Source organism: Empidonax traillii, unplaced genomic scaffold, assembly GCF_003031625.1.
Source record: "Empidonax traillii isolate 1590-97213 ecotype Southwest subspecies unplaced genomic scaffold, ASM303162v1 scaffold385:size1130455, whole genome shotgun sequence".
Taxonomy (NCBI): Eukaryota; Metazoa; Chordata; class Aves; order Passeriformes; family Tyrannidae; genus Empidonax; species Empidonax traillii.
In genome coordinates, this window is record NW_020955578.1 from 56,054 (window position 1) to 76,953 (window position 20,900).

Below are 20,900 nucleotides of genomic sequence, written 5' to 3' on the forward strand. Positions count from 1 at the left end.
ACAGATGTGTGCTCCTCACGAGAGCACTGTTCTGGAAACTCAGAGACCCACTCTGGCTGAGGGGGCACCGAGCCTCTGCAGGTTTCCCCAGTCCCCATCAGCAAACTTGCAGTGAGACCTGGGCACCCAGCTCTCCAGAACAGGGTGCATCTGCAGATGGCTGCATATAGGTGCTACAAGAACCCAGTGACGAGAAAGGGACCTAGGAAGAAAGAAATCCAGAAGTACAGGCTTTCTGGATCCTGCCAGCCATTCCCATTCTACTTCAGATCTTAAAAGTAGGTGCTTTGGAGACATCCCAGCACACAATAGTATTAAACAAAGACATCATGAGTTTAAAAAATATATATACCTATATATAAATATATACATACACACCCACCCACACACTGTTGTGATTTAATGCCAGACAGCAACTAAGCCCCACACAGCCCCTCACTTACTGCTCTCTGGAGGGATGGGGAAGAGAATTAGAAGAGTAAAAGTGAGAAAACTTGTGGGTTGAGACAAAGGCAGTTTAACAGGCGAAGGAAAAGCCACACACAAGCAAAGCAAAACAAGGAATTCATTCACCACTTCCCATGGGCAGGCAAGTGTTCAGTCATCCCCAGGAAAGCATGGCTCCATCATGCGTAATGGCTGCTTGGGAGGATAAATGCCATCACTCAAAATGTCCCCACACTTCCTTTCTCTTCCCCCAGAGTTATATGCTAACCATGGCACCACATGATAAGGGATATCCCTTGAGTCAGTTGGGGTCAGCTGTCTTGGCTGTGTCCCCTCCCAGCTTGTGCACCCCCAGCCTACCTGCTGATGGAGTGGGGTGAGAAGCAGAAAAGGTCTTGACCCTGTATAAGCACTGCTCAGCAATAATGAAAAAACATCTCTGTATTATCAACATTATTTTCAGCACAAATACAAAACAAAGCACCACTTTTCTATGAAAAGAAACCCTCTATCCCAGGCAAAACCAGCACACACACATATATACATGCACAGAAACACATACAATATATGTGCATATCAGATTTAAACACAGTTAAAAAGAAAAGCTTTGAGGTCCACTTGAAACCTTTAGAGGTCATTGCCTTAGTTACCTTTGGAAAGGTAAGCTGACATAAATGTAAATACGCTGCACACAGGAAGCTGACACGTTTTACCAGAAGATTTGATCAAGACCTCTGATGAAAATGGAGAGCAAGAAGTTGGAGTTGTCCTTTTCCCCATCCACCAAAGAACCGTCTGTGCTAAGGAGGATCTGCTGCCCTGACTGTACCAATAAATTCTGCAACTAGCAAGCTCTTTGTAAATTAGTGCTTTTGTTTTTACACTCTTAATCCAGCTCCAGGAAGAGAAGCAGCGATCCAACAGAGGGTGTGAAAGCTGTAAGCACCATCAGGCCTTGCTTGCCTTCCCAAAGGACTATAAGTCTCCAGGTAAATCTTCTGTAGTTCACAGTCCTCCACCCTAACACGACGCTGAAGGACAACCAAGCACCATCCTTCAGTTTCCCAGATGCAGCACATTCAGCATGCAAAGTTCAGGCTTGCTCAGTCACTCCATGAGCTTCTCTAGAACACAGCATGAAACAGAAACCTCACAAGGTCAGCTCATATGTGACACAGATGAACTGTATATATACTAATATATTTAGGAAGCTCATTTACATTTTTAACATAGAACTCCAGATGTCCTTCTTAAACACAAAAGAAAACTCAAATCAAAAAGCAATCCAAAACTCGAATTTCTATGAAACTGGAGTTTTCTTGTTAGCTACCATCCACTGAAACTCTACAAGTTTTGCTTTCAGTGTGTTCACTGCAATGTAATTAACACTTTCCCCCTGGGTTTCAGTGAAGAGATAACCAAAGAAATGACTGCATCTCAAAGAGTTAACCACAGCTCCACCATCCTACCCTCTCTTCCCGAGGCTCCTGTCTAAAAAGGTTTGAATAACTGCTAGAATTAGGACATTAATTTTTGGTCACTTCCCATTAAAATTACTGTTCAACTTGTTTTCTTTATCACATATTTGTGTGCATCCAGATAACGAAACAGTTTTACTTCAGGCTACAGTAAAAATTAGTTACCAAGGTCATAGCAAAACTTCCACTTGCATAAGATGGTGATAGGGCTCTTTGCTGACAAATTTTACCAGATGCTAAGAACTGCTCTGATACCAGAATGTTAGGTGCCAGCTCAGCCTTGCAGAACAGGAAGATGGAACGAAGCAATATGGCATCATGCAAATCAGCACATCCTAAATTGTTCAAAGCAGCGGTGCTTCCTGCCCCATTTTCAAGTAGTACAGATTTGCCCATCAAGTACTACAGGTTTGGAAATCCCTTTTTCCTCCACTGCTATCTGCCAGAAGGCACTGACACCAAGAGTCAGATAGGGAGAACATGTAATACCTGGACTCCAACAACTTCTGAGCGAAGGAGAAAGCTGGTGGCTGGTAAATAGCTCCCCTTTACCTTACTGCAAAACACTCGGCTTCGGGCTGCAGCCCTTGGGTGCAGAGGGAACTCAGGTTACGTGTAAGACATCGATGAAGTCAAACGTGTTTTCAGGATGTTGTTACTCACTATATAGAGATCCATCAGCAATACAGAAGACATGTGGATCTATTCATCCAAAACCACTGAAAAATCCCTATACAACAACATACCCATAGTGACTTAAGTATCACTGGAAAACTTACTGGGTGACCCTGTGACTTAATCCAGACTGCATGTCCCAAAAACAGCCTTGAAGCCTGCACCTTCCTTAAAAGCAATCTAGCTCTGATGACTAAAGAAACTTGACTTTTTACATTTATCAGGTTAACATTTATATACTTCACATTATGTTTCAGAACTCACTTCAGTAAAGCAATAAAATTGGAAAGTAACAAAAATTATTATTGCAAAACTTATGCATTTTAGCAGTATTTATTTAATTGGATGGGATTATCCACAGTCCACCATTCTCCTGAACCTTCCTGCAGAGCTGAAAAGCCCCAGCTAACTCTTCTTAAACCGTTCAATCCTGGGGTTTGGGAGTATTTTCAAGATTTTAAGTAGAGAAGGCTGATGCTTCATGAAAGGCATTGAAAATGAAGGCTCTGTAAAAGAAATTAAAGCCCAGAGCCATAAAAGGATGCAAGTGCCTAAATACTACCTTGCTGCTACTGTAAGCAACAAGTTAAATTCTCAAAACTCTCCTCATGCCCAGCAGCATCAAAACCTTCCTGGAGGAATTGCCAAAGTACTGACAAAGGTGCTTCATCCCTCCTGCTGAAGTCATTCCAACCTGAGTGATTTGGCCAGAGGGAGGAGAAGGTGAATGCCTGAAAAAGCAGAGCTTTGGGAACAGAGAGGTGTCTGTTCCAACTCCTAAGCCACCAACCACTGCTATCATGATTCTGTAGAAGGATTTGAGAGCTCACTTCTCATTCTCACAGACAGGCAGCAGGCTTATTGTTTGGCTAGACAGTAAGTTCTTCAAAAGTGCAGACTGGAACTCAGTCTGCTCTTTGTGGGCTTGCTGAGGGAACGCTTTACTGACAGGAAAAGCCTTATTTACTTGTACAGGTGTTCGAGAGCTGTGAACCCCCCTCAGTGAGATTCACCCAGCAGGTATCTACAACTTTGGAACAGCAAGTTGAAGACAACTCAAGGCTGACTGGGTCATACTATGACTGGGTCAGTTATTAATGTGCTGGATTGTAAATCTTGACCTTAAGTTGACAAGCTCCCAAAGTTCTTTATTCCTTAGATACATCTCCTATTGGCAGCTGCCTTCATCCTTGTTTATCTTACTTGGTCTCTCCACTTTAAGGCTTCTAAGGTTTTCTTGACAGAAAACAATTCACATTCACTGTACAGCATGCACTTGTAATTACTAATCAAGGGTATACTTTTGAACCTTTTTTCCTATGTTCAGCTTGCTGGAAAACACAACAGGAAGTGTATTTGAAGATTGATTTGAAGTATTTAGAAAAACAACAAAACAAAATCTCTCTTGAAAAAGATAAACAATAGCAGAAAACAGGCATAAAGAATTTTACATCTGCCTTGAACACTACAGAAAAGCACACTTCAGCAGCTTTGCACTAGTGTGACTCAGGAACAGGTACTTTTGTCTACACTTACCTTTAAATACTTTTTCTAAAAGTAAATTCAACTAGAACATTTCAGGTAAAAGGTAAAAGTATTTTAGATGGGAAATATTGTTCAATGATGTGTGAGACACCTGGAATTTTCATTCTCATATCTAAACTGGGTGTGTAACTCCATGCAACAAAAACGCCTCCCTCCTTTACCACATGTACTTCGTCCTTGGCAGAAATCAATATATAAGTAGCATACTGCACACATCTAACACACTCAGAGCTACCTGGATGTACCAGACTCATCGTGCAATACTGTAAGCAAAACTGGAACATATGGTGTTGTAGTACCTATAAACCTCAAAATGAGACCTACACAAACACCCCGACAGAGCTGTCAGATAGCCAGGAAACCCAGGCAAACACAGAAAAACAAAAATAAAACATTAAGAAAGAGGGTACAGTTCATAAAACTCAGGTTACAGGTATCATAGAGAAACAGTAGATGATGAGAGCTCTTAACCAGAACAATGAGAACATGTTGAGTAGGCATAATGTAAATAGAAGACACCAAAATTAACCCACCCACAACATCACAGCAACATTCCCTCCTAAACAAAAGTATTTCACTTTTAGCCATTAAGTTTTCCACTATAAAACTATCTTTATAGAGGAAAACTGGCAATTTTTCATAAAGCCTGTAGCACGCAGTTTCCCTTTCAGTAGAAACTTAATGTGTAAGTTATAATTGGTCTTAAAGTGCATGCCACAGAATAACCCCAGAAGTCCTTGAGATAAAATAAAATACTTTGATTTGTTTCAAACAACTCCATTGGTAAGAAGGTACTGTAATGTACCATTTCTGGAAGAAGTGGACACTGTTTTCTAACATGATCAGTGCTGGATACCACTCATTCACTCACTCCTTAAATCAACACTCTTTAAATAATTTGTTGGGGACTGACCCTTTGGGCACTCCAGCTTATCCAGCCTGTGTAGCACCCATCTGCTCCAGGTCACCATTTAAAGGATCTGCAGTGAATCACTATTTCAAGTATCAACATATCTAGCTTTAATAAAGTACTCTTTCTGAAGATCAGTTCTGGGGTAACATCTTGGCTTTCATAAATCCACAGATATTCCAGCTGAACAGGTGAAACAGAGAAGGAAACAGAGAAGTGGCAATGTAATAGGCCCCGACAAATTATCCAGCATAACTTCCATAAAAACAAATCAAACAACCTTTTTTATTATCAGTAATATACATATATAATTGCATACAAAATCAAAATGTAATCAAATGTGTACAAAATTCAAATTGTTCTTGTATAAAATTTCCAAATAAGTAATACTAAAATTTGAAACCACACAACAAGAACCAAACTGCTTGCTAACCGCCTATTTCTTCTACTTCATATTAACTTGTCTGCATCACTTGGAAAAATAAAATGAGCTGTCAGTGTAAATCACAAACACTTTTCACCGTGACAATCATAACAGTATTAATCTCTCTGCAATAGGCAACTAGGATGAGAGGTAATTAAAATGTCAAAGCTAAGAAAAAAAACCATTCTTTTGAAATTACTTTAAGAAATAACTCCTCCTAAATACCTGAGTTTGAAGTGGGGCTGGGGAACACCATTGGTTAAGGTGGCTGAGTTTGCTTTTTCTAGAGAAGCTGAAATTAACAGTAAACATCTTATGGTCTCAGTCTACAAGACAAGCATTTAAACCAGTAAATCTGACAAACTGCAGTACTGTACACACTGAACTCTAATAGTCTTTCTTGTGGACAAGGAAGAAATTCTAATGCTTCATGTCCTTTTCTCAAACTCCTGTATGTTCCATATTTGCACCATTAGGAAATAAGAATCTTTTTGTAACAGGTTAAAAGCAGTTAAGTAGCAAAAGTAACTTTTTGTTCCAGTACTGTGTTGTGCTGACAATTCATACAGTGACATAAACAAATATACCATTGTTGCCTTTAGGATAACTACTTAAAATAATGCAACTGAGGTATTTGATGAAAGATGGTGCTGCCCCTGAATACTGTTCCAGGTCATACTGCCTGACTGCAGCAAAATACCTTGAAAAGTAAGACATGGGTTCCATAAAAAAATAATTATCTCAGTTTCAAGAGGTGCCACGTGGCTGTAGAGACATAGTGAATTAAGACCAAACTCTCACATATAAAGGACGTTCATTTTCAACACCAGTTTAAATATTTAATTTTCAGTCAGGATGGCAAGTCCTAAAACTGGGGCCTTATCAGAGGTTAAGTGAAAGAATGCAGCATTACCATGTGATCCACAACCACAATTTTTTTTTAAATGTACCCTACAAACTATAAAAGATAAATCGTTTTACAGAATAGTTGCTACACAACAGGTGGGAGACACTATGTCTTGCTCCAGAAATCCTTCCTCTTCTGAGCTCGTTCCAGTATCTGAGATGCAAGAGAGCTGGATGCTGCCGAGCGAGCAGAAATCTGAGACAACCTGTCATCTGTGAGGAAAGCAATAAAGGAAAAATAGGAAGATTAAACATATATATCAAAACACAGCTGACACTCTTGGCAGACTCTGAGAGTGTAAATATTTTTATGCCCTCTTTCACAATGGATGTTAAAATAGTACCACAATACACTTTAATTCAATTAGTTGGCATCTGACGTGCTGGAGAAGAACCCCACAAGAAACCTTCTAGGATGTTAGAAAAGTTTAAGAGAGTTACACGCCCAACTCTTGACAAACTCCAGAATGACATCCCTAGGTTCTCCAAGTCATTTTTACATTTATTCTCCTGTGTCAGAAGAGCTTAGGAATTGTTCCTCTGCCATTGAAATCTGTATAGACTAGACTCAGATAATAACTTATTCTTGAAAGCAACCCACCGTTTCAAGCAAGGCAGACAACCTTAAAATAACATGACTAAAATATCAGAACCCATGTTGCCAAGAGTCCTTCTGTGCCAAATGCAACTTGTGTCACAAGCCGTTGAAAGAAAGGTGTATTCTGAAAAAAATTTACCACAAAGACAACAAGAAGCATACTTTAGAAATATACTTTGGAAGGGTCTTTCACTGGAATATAGGATCCACTTCACATACAGTAGAACTCTTAAAACTGATAAGTTGCTTGTCTGATAAAGCACATTATAATTCTTTAACAGCATTATTAAAACGTTGCTACAACTCTGACAAGATGCTATCTACAAAAAATGTCCTTAATTACACTCCTGCAATGGATTAAAAAGAACTGTATCACTACCTTCCAGCCCCCTCACCAAAAAAAAAAAAACCAAGAAAAAAATTCCTCAACTAAATCCAAACAGCATCTCTACTTTGTCAGTGTTTGAATTAACTTTTTAGCAGAACTTATAAATTCTTAAAATACAGCAATCCAAACAGCCCATAATAGGCTCAGACACTATGCATAACAACTATATTCCCATGTATGAGAAAACTGCTAACTGCACTTCTGCAAACAGACATGTCACTGGAAGAACTCCACGAACAAATATGAACATACAAAAAATCTGTGAGTTGTCACATTTCATCTGTTTCTGAAAGCTCATACATCATCATTCAGCTCATAGGGAAAAAAAATAACACAGCAGTTACAACATTTAATCTGTGTGTAGCAAAGCTTGTGGGAAGCTGCAGAGTACTACAGGATTTTGCATGTTTTATGTAGTTACACAGATGCTTGTCTGAGCCATCTGCACAACCCACATATTTTTCAGGCAACTGCAATGAGTAAGATAGAGAATCAGCCTGAAACTTGGTTAAAACCAAGGAGCAAAGGAAGCACAAGGGGTACAGAAAAAAAGCTTTTGGTCGTTCTGGGGTATAACTATAAATAAACTATAATCAGATATAAGCTTGGTCTATCCATAATCTCATCTGAACCAGACAAACGTGACTGCAACTAGCACAGCACAAAGCTCAACCTCAGACACCACACTAAGAAAAAGTATATGGCAGCTCAAGCTAATGAGGCTACAGTGCCTTTGGTTGACTCATGCTCCTGAAAGAGTTTACTTGTGTCTGCCCAGCAGACACACTGGTGGGCTGCGCATTGGTTGCTCTCCCAGACTAACTTTACAAGAAATAGAAAAAAAGGCCAAAACAGCAATTTGAATAGCAGGATACCATAAGTACCCCTAATACACTGAGCAGAGAACAGGTGTGAAAATTAAGGTCAGAGGGATCATTTTATGCTGCACATCTGGTGCTAAAGTCTCACAAGCAAAACCTTTATCTTAAGGTTTGTGGTACGCTTTAAGTTGCATCCAAAGTTACTGCAGCTGAAATCTGGGCTATTATCATTTTGCAGTTTGCTTCTGTTGCTATCAACACAAAGGCTTAAAATGCGTGGGGAGGAAACAATTTTACGTATGGAACTAAGCAACCTACAGTAAGCCACATATTGAGCCACAATGGTCTATTTAATTTTCAGCCACATTTAATGGTTTACTCATGCTACACTATACCATCATGCTCAAACTTCATATTACTAGGATGAACATTTTTAAATTATTTTGATGAAAAAAATGCAGTAGTTATTCAGGCAAACACATAAACCAGTATTACTTACTGCTTCAGAAACCTCTCACATTCATGCAAAAGTTAAAATTAATCTAGATTATATACACATGATATACAATAATACTTTGGGACAAGAAATACCTTCATCGTTACAGTTTCTTTCCCGAAGGGGCAACTGGAAAGTTCTCATTTTTGGATTGCCAAGATTCCCTAAGACAAAAAGTCAAAGGCACAGTTTTGAATAATTTCAAAATAGATACCTAACAGTATTTCATTTTAGAATATTTAAAAATGTTGCAACATTATTTCCAAAACAACAGACTTATTAATAGCAAAATACCCAAAAATCCACCAGACTGAAGGTGAGGTAAAATAAATTTAGTCCACTGTATTCTTCTCAAGACACCTCTTCAGCACATACTACAAGTTACTTAGTGCACTGCACTTAATGTGTAGAGCTAGAATCCAGCACTGATTTGAAATTCCTTCCAATGAAATTCTCTGGATTTCATGTTTCTACTTACCTTGTTCCATTCTAGAATGGAAATACTCTTTTAGAGCTAATCTCTATAATCAAGAAAGCAAGAATTGTGGGACCTTAAGCAGCTATACAAAGTCTTTCTGGAATGAAGACTAAGGGGGGAAGGATTCTTTTCTTAATCAATTTTATGTTCCCAGTACTCTTAAACATTGTTAAAAATCTTTGAAATACTCCAGCACAAATTCCTCCTCAGCCAAGAAAAGGCTTTTCTCAATATCCAATAAATCTTTGTGACTTTTTTGTTTCCGTATCCTGCAGAAATATTTAAGGAGCTTATCTCACACAAATCTACAACTCCTGAAAAGTAATACTGCACCATAAAGGTCTCAGTTACTCAGTTACACATTGATGTCGACAACTGCAGCTGGAAAAGGGTCACAGCATCCAGTTGTAGCCTAGATACTAAAAATTAGAAGTGCTTATGCTAAACCAAATTATTCTCATGGTAAGTACTTACTGAAACTCATAATCCAAAATTAGACAGTAGACTAGTAGGATGTAACAGTACTAGTGGAGTCTGAAACTAAGGTGGAGTGTTGTGCACATTTCCTCAGCAAGACTAACTGTACAGTAGAAAAGCTTTCATTTACAAACAACACATTCTTTGTAGAAACTGTAAGGCAGCAAGTTCAGTATCCTCTTGGTCTGAACACTGCAGAGTGGTCATTTCCATCCTGCAGCACTCTAACACAGATGGTTAATGCACAAAACCCACCATTATGCTGGAATTCTGGATCCTTGAGAGTCCCTTGAATACGATGAGAGGGACTCCACCAAGGCACAGAGGAGCTTTTTGCTGACTTCAGCACAGAAGTTGCAGAGGAATGGTCTTGATGGGCAGAAGCAAGAGGAACTTGCTCATCAGCAACCCTGTTAGGAGGCCATGGATCCTGCCTAAGTGGTAGAGGATCCACAGTTCTCAGCCCAGCAGGTGGAGAGTTAAACAGTGTAACAGTTTTCATTTTCTCATCAGGCTGCAACACAATAGATAGAAGAAAAAAAAGATCAAAAAAAGTACAAAACCCCAGCATCTCATATACAAGCTTACAATACAGATCTTCCCATATGCAGCAAATGTTGGTTTTACGGTGTTACACTTCTCATAAGGGTACTAACACAATAAGTATTCTAAACTTGTGAGAGAGCCTAAAGAAAATCTGTTGCTAATAACAAGTGTTTAACATGGTCTGAAAGTAATCTAATCAGGTCAAACCAAGAGCTTTTTTTCCTCACAAAAAACCTGTGTTTTTAGATTTTAAGACAACATAACCAACTTCTCATGTGATTGTCTGCTTCTCTTTACAGAACTTACTACAGAGGATGTATGCAGTTAAATGGTAGTTGTCTTTGTAGAACTCAGACCAAGCATAACTTAACAAAAAGTATCGCAATTTTGAGAATGACAACTCCTAAATGTTTCTATTTTTCTTTTATTAACTATGCAAGCTGCAAAGTAAAAGCAGCACGAAAGTAAAGGAAAAAAAGAGTGAAACTGTTATGGCACATAAACCTATCTTGTATTACATGTACCCAACCTCTCTCTCTTGAATTTCTTTCAAGTCAAGCAATCATAGAATCACAGAATTAACTGGGCTGGAAGAGACCTCCGAGATCATCAAGTCCAACCCTTGTTCCAACCCCACTGTGATTACCAGACCATGGCACTCAGTGCCACATCCAGCCTCATCTTAAAAACCTCCAGGGACGGTGAATCCACCACCTCTCTGGGCAGGCCATTCCAATGCCTGATCACTCTCTCTGTAAAGAACTTCTTTCTAATATCCAACCTAAACCTCCCCTGGCACAGCTTAAGCCCGTGCCCTCTTGTCCTAGTGCTGATTGCCTGAGAGAAGAGACTGACCCCCATCTGGCTACAACCTCTTTTCAGGGAGTTGTAGAGAGTGATGAGGTCACCCCTGAGCCTCCTCTTCTCCAGACTAAACAACCCCAGCTCCCTCAGCCTCTCCTCATAGGACTTGTGCTCTGGAGCTGTGCCCTATATCAGTAGCTACAGTAACATTAATAAGGAAATCAACAGTTCCAGTAGTCTCGACCTCTTTGCTTGATACCCCCAAAAAATTATTTATTCAGACATGGGCCTTTTTCAGTCACAGATCCTGAGAATTTTAAGATAGCAAATGACAACTCAAGAGAAAGATGTTTTAAACAAATTATTCCCTATTACTTAAATAGTATATTCCTAAAATTCATAATGGGAAGTGTCTTTTCTGGCTCACCCGGAAGGACCTTCTTTTTGAAGGGTCTGTTCCTAAGTCTCGTTTTCTCTGTGGTGAAGGTGAAGACTTGACTTTAGGAGGAGACACTAAAACTGTACCTCCTATTGGAGAAGATGAAAAAAGCTTTATTACATTAAATAACCTAACAAACTGATTAATATATGTTTTTTTTCTTTAGTTCTTGAAATACTGCTTTGCATTTAAAGGTCTTTTTACCAACAGTTGGGGTAGTGCGATCATGATGAGTCCTCTGAGTTCCACCAAGAGCTCTCAGCTTTGGAGTAGGAAGCCTGCCACCAGTCCTTGAGGATACAGAAGAATCTGACACAGTTGCAGAAGTATTCAATTCTAAATTCTCACTGGAAAAAAAAAAAGAGACATTATTAAAGGATTAGCTAAGGATCCTGGAGTCTTGCAATCAAGCTTTTTGTTTCTAATTACCTCCTACAAGGTAGCCTAAAACTAGACAATTAGGGCCATAAAACCCTAGATTCCAGCCCTGGAGCCTCAGTTTCTGTAATTTTTCTGTGTAAATGGATAAAATACATAAATGGTCTCAAGCTGCAAATTCAGGCTCCCTCTGTCCCAATAAACCCTGAATGTATTGCTGCACAACACAGAGACTCAGCAGGAGGGCTGGAAATACTATTCACCCAGAAAAACCTTGAACCTGGTTGCTACCTTTGAGATGGGAGTGTGGGTTTAACACTCTTCAGACAGTGCGGTCGAACTGAAACCAAATATCCCACATGCATGTAATTGCTATAGCCCCCAGGTTATTAAATAAATCAGCACCACCACTTCAGTCTTCTTCCTCCAGGTGCATTTTAAAAGGAGGTGGCAGCACACCCACACTGTGCAAGGAACCTGATCCTATCAGTGCATGCTAGATGCACCTAGGCAAAGAATTCCTTATTTCTACTTCTCAAGAAGGCTTAGATAACATGCAAGTGTTAGGCTGCTCTGCACAGCCAAATCTAGCACACATCTCAGCACACACAGAACCACATTTCAGGATGAGAGAAAACCTTCAACGTCAATCAGAGGCATCAATGAACTGGATAATCTCTACAATTAGATAGAAATTTGGAGGGGTTTTCCACATGATAGTTTTGAAAGCCTGCACTTAATTTCTATTTGGGTCTAGCATCTCAACTTTTCTTTGTCTAGGTTTTGCTTACAGGGTATTATCCCCAAAGGAGATTATCACAGTTCCTTACCTTTGATTAGTGCTGCAACACCAAAAATAAAACCAAATGAGGAATATAAAATGCTTAGATTGCATGGTAACAAGAGCCAAAGTTATTCAGATTTAATTATCTATTAAACTAAAATACTGCTCTAAAAATAAAAAAGTATGCAAAACCTGCACAGTAAAAAGCCCCAGACTTCTGTAACTAAATACAGTTTGGATCTTTGAACTGTCAAATACAGTACTGTGCACATACTGAACTGATCTCTTATTATTTATAAATACCCCTCCACCTCAGTAATATAATGACCAGTGATTACTCGATGCTAATTTTTTTTTTCTCCCAGGTCCTTTATCTTTCTCTATGAATTATTTTTAGAAATAGATGCTTAAGTACAAGATTGGACAATACTCTCAGGCACATGGTATGACTCTTGGGGATGGTCCTGTGCAGGGCCAGGAGTCAGAGTTGATGGTCGTTGTGGGTCCCTTCCAACTCGGCTGATCCTGCAATTCTGTGAAGATCAGCATGTATCCTATCCTTTCACTCCTATCAATCCTTCATTGTCAACTTGAAGCAAATTGTGAGTTTTAATTTTCACTAAACTTGAAATTGGCTGCTGCATAACGAACAGTCTGCTCTAAGAGGCTGGTACTGCAAATGGTATAGTTTTGGAGAAAAACATTAGAATTGTTCATGCATCTACAAACATCTGTCCTGCAAGTTAGAAATCTAGTATTCCTAATGATGGATCCATTTCCATCAACCAGCTCAGTGTCTTAAACTTTCTCATTCCTTATGATACTGCTAAAAACAAAAGTAGTGTCATACCAACTTACACTCTCTTAAGTAAATCCAGTTATAAACCATAAATTAGTTAACCTACAAATTTCTGAGCTGTTAGAGGAAAAATATATATGCATATATATATATATATATATATATACACACACACACATACATATATTTATCACTAAAATGTTCCATTTTACCCTTCCATTTTTGTATCTTCTTCAGCATCCTTATTGTTTTCCTCTAACTGCTGGGTCACAACTGCAGCCTGTTCATCTTGTTTTTCTTCCTCTTCTGTTGATTGACATTTTTCCCTTTCTTCAGTACCTTCTTGTTCATCCCAAACTAAACGTCTTTTGACTGGAACAGTTAAAGCATCTGACGTGTCTTTCCTTCCAGCGCTGTCCTGGCGTGGTTGTTCTCTGGAGTCAGGTTGCTGTAGCCCTCCAGGGCTTGGTACAGCCTCTTTTTCAGAAACTCTAGGGAACAAAGAACGCAGCATCTCATATCACTGATTTGCACAATACGTGTTCTATGTAGAACACATTCATCCAGTTCAGTCCTTCACAACAAGTACAGCTCAGATATTAAAAAGTAGTACAGTTGACATGATGAATGGTTAAATTGCCACTGAAGTTTCAAATGATGTTTAAGCACAACCCATTTTCAAACTAGAGTCTATGAACTCTTTCTAGATTCTCAAATTGCAATGTAAATTAGTGCTCTATTTCTAATTTAAACCACAAGTTAGATTATCATAAGTGCTTAAAAAATAATTATTTCCATACAAAGGGACTCTCTGATGGCATAATTTTAAAAGCCAAGAATTTCAGAAGAGTCCTCTTCAATCACAACTTTTCAAAGTATTAAACTCTCAACTGCTGACAGAAATCAGTGCAGATTAGCCCAGTGCACAGAAATGAGATCAGTAAGAGGATCTGTATTTCACAGGAAAAGAAAACAAACCAGTAGACCACAAAAATTTACACCACATTTAACAAATTACATTGTAATAAATACTTTTTTACCCTTATTAGAGCTACAGTCATGCAAAAGGATAGATCTCTCACACACAAGAAAAGTAGTGTGCATACATCAGTCTACAGTGGACTGTAGAAGCATTCAAGGCTTTGTTCTTAAATATCAAATCTCAGAGAAGACATAAATTACTTTTATTTTCCCTTCCATGTTTCAGCTATTTTACTCTGTACACTTTATTAACATACTAATTCGGAATTTTCCTATCAAGGGAATTAGTATCTGTCAATTCTGACAGCCTTTAAAGAAAGGAGAAAATGGATGTACACTGGATGTAACTTTCTCTTCTTCCAGAAGACTGGACTGTGCCTCATTTTCAGTTTGAGCAAACAGCAACTGATAAATGCCCTCATCTGTTCCAGAGACTTTGCATATCACAGAACTGCAGAACAGCCCAGGTTGGAAAGGTCCTCAAAAGACCAACTAGTCCAACCCTCCATGGGGAAAGAGAGTCTAGATGATTACTGGACACCCTGTCCAATTGCATCTTTAGTGCAGTCAAACATCCAAGATCTCACACATCTGTTGAGCCCACATTCAGAATTTTACTCTGTTTCAAAGCTGCAGAGTAACAGGCAGGAATGATGACCTTACCCAGCAAGATCTAGTGCTCTGATGTTGTTGCTGATGCCTTCTTCTGAACTGGAAGTTGAGGACACATCCCAGAGACTGTTATTATCAGACAGGATCTGATTAAAATGGTATCGGGAGAAGTGTGTTCCCTCTACTCGTTGCCTGTAAGTCTTTGCTCTTTCTCGAAGTTCTCTCACCTATACATCAAGGGTTCATAAGTTGCACGTGTGTTTAAAGTTCACTATTAGGCTACTATAAAGTATGTGCATTAGCTATTGGCAGCTAGAAGAGAAAGGTAAGTTACTCATAATACAGGGCCAGCCACAGCACAAACATTGCATGCTGCAATAAAGGTAACAAAAGGAAAGCAAAAATAACAAAAGCATATACTCAGTAAGCATGTTTGAACCATGAAGCCAAAGCAAAATTGTCAATTACTCATTCCACAAGCACAAAAATTTATGCAGTAACTATGAAAAAATTTAGTGCTGGATTCTAGATTTTCCATCAGCGCTCAGATACAGTGCTCTAAACACTGAAAGAGGAACTTATATGCAACCAACCTCCATATACCACATGGAATTTAGGGTGTTTTGAGATGCCTAAGGAGAAGAATACAGAATTATTTTTAAATTTCTTATTTTTCTCTCAACATTTTATTGTTATTATCACCCTTGCAACTTAACTTCAGTCTAAGTAAGAAATTAAATACAAAAAGCCTACCAACATAGCTCTATGCTGCCTCCCTGAGATTCAATAAAAAGCTCTAAAACAAATACATCAGCACTGGTATTTCACCAGTTTTCTGCCAAGCTTCAGGAAATCAATTTAGATTCCTAAGCATCAGCAAAATACTAAAAAATACATTCACCACTAATTTATGATTATTTTGAGTTAACAGATCTACGTGCATGTGAAATACTGAGTTTGTAGACTGCAAATACTGCAACTGTCTCTAGCTACATTCATCTTAGTGAGAAGCTGATAACTCTTGGAGCTATTGTATGTAAGACGTAATATCAAAATTATTCTTTCTAGGCTTTAAGTAACTGTAAGAATGAGATACAAAACTGTTCAATTTTAGTCTAAAAGAAAAAGGTATAACCCCTCTCTTCAGACATCAAACACTGTAATTTTTATCGTTAAGACTATTTAAAAACACATGCTATCTTGTGTCCTTCATCCAAACACAATTACAGTGCAAAGAGAAAAAGGAAAACCAAAATGTTTATATTTAACTTATTAAAAATAAATTTGTGATATCCTGTGAATTCTAGCATACTAAAATGGTTCACAGGAAATAAGTATTTTGTAAAATATCAGGAAAGTAATACTGACACTTCCACCGGCCCATTTTCCTAGCCTTTCTTTTTTATTCTTCTTTCATGATAGATTTCACATCATTCCTCCTTAGTGGGCTAAATTCTGCTAATCCCACTGAAAGTAACTTGATCCAGCAGATGGATATCCAGCTAATATCCCACAATTTGACCCACTAAACTTGCAAAGAATAGCCCATTAAAAATATATGCCTGTCATTTTCAGAGGAGAATTTAAAGTTTGATGTGCAAGTGATTTACTGGATTACTCACTTTAAGAAGAAGAATGAAAAATTAATTATGATAGCCACAACAGAAGGAATATAAATCCAGAGCAACAGGGTACTGCAGGGGGAGGAAGAATACTATATCTCCAGTGAATTGTGAAAAAGTACAAAGGACAACCATTTCCTTCAGTGACTCAGGAGGCAGCATTAACTCAGCAGGACATGGGCCCCAGAGAGCCCTACTGTATTTATTAATTGCCCACATTAATTTTTCAAAAGCATCATTCAAAGAGACATTTTTTTCATCTGACTGCTGAAAAGCAATGCTTAATAATAAACTGCAGAGAAGCAGTCTAGCAGTAATTACTAAGGTCACACCAGGGTTCTATTATGGCATTTCCCTGTTTGGACTTCAGAAACTCTGCTCTGGACCCAAAGTTACCCATGAGTGGTCCCAACTAAGGCAGAAACGACACTGGATCAGTCGGAGCTTATCATCTAATCACTTCTGCTAAGCCAGAGATGTTCTGTAGGCACCTTTGGTAAGGGTGAGTCTAAACAACTCACCAGATGTAGACGTTAGATACCGTTTTGAAGAACACTTCTCTTCATTAGTATGGGAAAAGGTGTGGAATCATGGAGAAACCAAAAGAACTGTTGCACAACCTGTACTGTAAATAGCCAAAGTACCTTTGTTGCTTTACAACAAAACCAACACACTTGGCACTGTTTTTCAAGTTATGCATACTTTCATTAATCTGCTGTTAACATATTTCTCATATGGCTGGATTCTTTCTTATATCTCAACCATGAATTAAATATTTTATTCAGTCCTCTTATGTTATAGAGTCATAGAATATTCTGAGTTGGAAGGGACCCACAGGGATCATCAAAGTCCAACTTCTGGCCCTGCACAGGACACCCCCAAGAGTCACATCACATGCCGGAGAGCATTGTCCAAATGTTTCTTGATCTCTGTCAGGCTTGGTGCTGTGACCACTTGTCTGGGGAGCCTGTTCCAGTGCCCAATCACCCTCTGGGTAAAGAACCTTTTCCTAACATCTAACCTAAACCTCTCCATGACATACCTTCATGCCATTCCCTCAGGTCCTGTCACTGGCCACCAGAAAAATCAGTGCCCCCCACTCTGCCTCCCCCTGTGAGGAAGCTGTGGATTGTAATGTCTTTCCTCAGTCTCTTCCTCAGCAGTGACCTCAGCTGCTCCTCATATGGTTTTTCCTCCTTGGGACACTCTCCAATAGTTTAATATCTTTCTTATGCCATGGCACCTAAAACTGCACACGGCACTCAAGGTGAGGCTGCCCCAGTGCAGAGCAGAGTGGAACAATCCCCTCCCTCAACTGGTTGGCAATACTTTACCTGATGCCCCCCAGGACACAGCTGGCCCTCCTGACTGCCAGGGCACTGCTGACTCATATTCAACTTGCCATCAACCAGGACCTCCCGGTGCCTTTCTGTGGCACTGCTTTCCAGCACCTCATTCCCCAGTCTATACGAACATCTGGGGTTGTCCTGTCCCAGGTGCAGAACCTGGCATTTGTCCTTGTTCACCTTTATATGGCTGTGATTGCCCAGTCCTCTGATTTGTGGAGGTCTCTTTGCAGAGCCTCCCTGCCTCTGAGGGAGTCAACAGCTCCTCCCAATTTAGTATCATTAGCAAACTTACTTAGTATCTCTTCCAGTCCTGTGTCCAAGCCATTTATGAAGATGTTGAAGAGCACAGGGCCCAAGATGGAGCCCTGTTGAACCCCACTAGTGACAGGTCACCAGTCACCCCATTCACTATTACCCTCTTTGCTTGACCCCTGAGCCAATTGCTCACCCACCACATGATGTGTTTATCCAGCTGTGCTGGGAATTTTGTCCAGAAGGATCCTGTGAGAGACAGGATTGAAAGCTTTACTGAAATCCAAAAAATTACGTCAACTGGTCTCCCTGGATGAACCAGGTGGGTTACCTTGTCATAAAAAACAAATTAAGTTTGACAAGCAGGACTTTCCATTCATGAAGCTGTGCTGGCTGTGACTAATGACTTCAGGTGTTTCTCAGTACCTCCCAGGATAATTTTCTATATAATTTTACCAGTAACTGAAGTGAGACTGAGAGGCCTATGGTTTACAGGGTCATCCAACTTGACCTTCTTGAAAACTGGGACAACATTTGCCAGCTTCCAGTAACCTGGAGTCAACTCTCCAGATTCTCAAGACCGGTTGAAAAAGTCATTAAAGAGAGGCCTTGCAATGACAATCACCCTTGAGCCGAGAATTCTCAGAGGAGCCTCATCAGGTCCCATAGACTTCCAGGGATCCTGTTTGAGTAGCAGATCCCACACAAGTTCAGAGTCAACTGGGAGTTTATCATTTTCACAGACATGGTCCTTCAGCTCAGGGCACTGGGCCCTCCTTAGCCCATCACCAGTGCTGAAAGCAGAGGAAAAGCATTAAAGATCTCTGCCTTGTCTATGCCCATTTGTGAGGCGACCATCCTCATCCCGTAAAAGGTCAGCGTTGTTTCTGCACTGCCTCTTGCTATTAACGTATTTTTAAAAACTCTTATTGTTATCCCTCACAGTACTGTCCAGCTTCAACTTCAACTGAGCTTCGGCCACAGAGATTTTCTCCCTGCAGTGGCGAGCAGCATCTCTGGAGTCCTCCTATGTCAAGAAAATACACAGACTGACTGAAACTTGCAAGAAAAATTGTCAATTTTATGTCGTGTATGACTGAATTCAGCTGACTGCTTTGAATGGATTCAGCATGGTAAGCTAAGAAACTGAGCCTGACTATCAAGCCGATCTAGGCTGATACATATGCTGGCCTTCTCCTTTTATTCCCTTGGAATCTCCTATCATTCAACTCTGTATTTTGAACACTTCTGCTTATTAAAACTGGGCTGAACATCAGTAGCAAGAATATCTGCCAGAAGAGACTCTGTTCTGAATGATTCTGATTGTAAGGGAAACAAAACTCCTCCCTCACTTTGGATGTCACATTAATATATTTTTCAAGTCTCACTATCCCTTATTTTTTCTTATTATGTATTACACTGACTTGTCAGAACCTAATTGTCTTTGTATACTCACCTTTGGGAGCTTGAGTCATTAGCATTACAATCTCAAAACTGTATCTTATAAACATCACAATTTGAAGTTTTTGCATCTAAGAATCAAAATACAAAGCATACTCAGGCTTCAGATTTTCTAAGAGTACTCACCTGGTTGTGAACTTTACTCCTAATACGAGACCAAACTCCATCTTTGTAGAAATACTGGGCGGGTGACAAAAATTTTGACCTATATTCAGTGTTCATCTTCCTAAGAAATCAAGAATAAGGAGAGGAAAAAAAGACAGAAAGGATAAAGTTTGATATCCAGAATACTCTAGGAGCACTTTTAAAGTTACATCAATAAACACATATGTACTTGCACTTAAATGCCAGTGAGATGCGAAAAACACATGCACAAACAACAACTCAAACCAACACAACTAGGAAAGCTGTGAAAAAAACCCTCATTCAGTCGGTGGCCCTTTAAGTTACTCATGTTGTTTTTTTCCTCACAACACTTCTACCTGAAGCTTTTGCCCTGACAGCCAAATCAGAAGAACATGATACATACATAAGCTTCAATCACTTCAATGCAAAGTGTAGCATCTTGATTCAAGTTGCTGGTAAAGGGATATTTAAGTAAAAATGCTGTTTTGGCATTAATGTGTCTGAGAATTTCCTTCTATGAACTCCACTTTAAAGGCACTCTGAATATGGGTGGGGTGAACTGCTGAGGCTAGAAACATCTGACTGCCAGAACACTGGTCAGTATAATTCATCTAACCACGTCCTACTGGCTTTGATCTTCAAAACGCCTCAGTACTTGAAAAGATGGGTTTATTTTCCCTTCCGCCACACACATACATACACAGAAAAATTAACATCATCTAACCTATAGTAAGCAACAAGTAGTACTTCAAGTCCTTAAGCACTGAACTGTGGACATATCAGCTTAAATCTAAAGACATTTTTGGTTTTAATCTTGCTTCAGAACATTACTAACTTATTTTAATATATTCAGCATTGGGTGAAAAAGCCCTCTTTTTAAATCCTTCTTCAGAAATAGGTCATAAAAGCCTGAAGCCAGAGAATAAAAAGTACCTTTTCAAAAGACAAATACCAAGGTCACAAACCCTTTATACTCAAAATTTCTTTCAGTATGTCCCTTTCTTTAAAACTGACAGAATTTCTTCAGTTTTGGTTGCAAAACTAATGGATTAGCTCAAAAAAACACATCATTGCTATGCTTTGATTGCAGTCACTCTGCAAAAG

The 20,900-nt window shown here is 39.3% G+C and overlaps 1 protein-coding gene across 9 annotated transcripts in view; it reads right to left on the reverse strand.

Annotated features, from left to right (window-relative positions):
* Positions 1-6,243: 6,243 nt before the first annotated feature.
* MDM1 (Mdm1 nuclear protein) overlaps positions 6,244-20,900 on the reverse strand; it is a 56,921-nt gene continuing 42,264 nt past the window's right edge. For 4 of the 9 annotated variants that reach the window (XM_027893260.1, XM_027893262.1, XM_027893259.1 and 1 more), the window contains 10 exons: positions 19,797-19,896; positions 15,580-15,618; positions 15,038-15,213; positions 13,606-13,884; positions 12,641-12,652; positions 11,637-11,779; positions 11,421-11,521; positions 9,899-10,157; positions 8,784-8,852; positions 6,244-6,598 (listed from right to left, as the gene is read on the reverse strand). In XM_027893260.1, coding sequence (XP_027749061.1) covers positions 6,492-6,598; positions 8,784-8,852; positions 9,899-10,157; positions 11,421-11,521; positions 11,637-11,779; positions 12,641-12,652; positions 13,606-13,884; positions 15,038-15,213; positions 15,580-15,618; positions 19,797-19,896 — 1,285 coding nt within the window. In that variant the 3' untranslated portion in view covers positions 6,244-6,491. The remainder of the gene's footprint in view (positions 6,599-8,783; positions 8,853-9,898; positions 10,158-11,420; positions 11,522-11,636; positions 11,780-12,640; positions 12,653-13,605; positions 13,885-15,037; positions 15,214-15,579; positions 15,619-19,796; positions 19,897-20,900) is intronic. The other 5 variants (XM_027893261.1, XM_027893266.1, XM_027893265.1 and 2 more) reach the window with 2 other exon arrangements.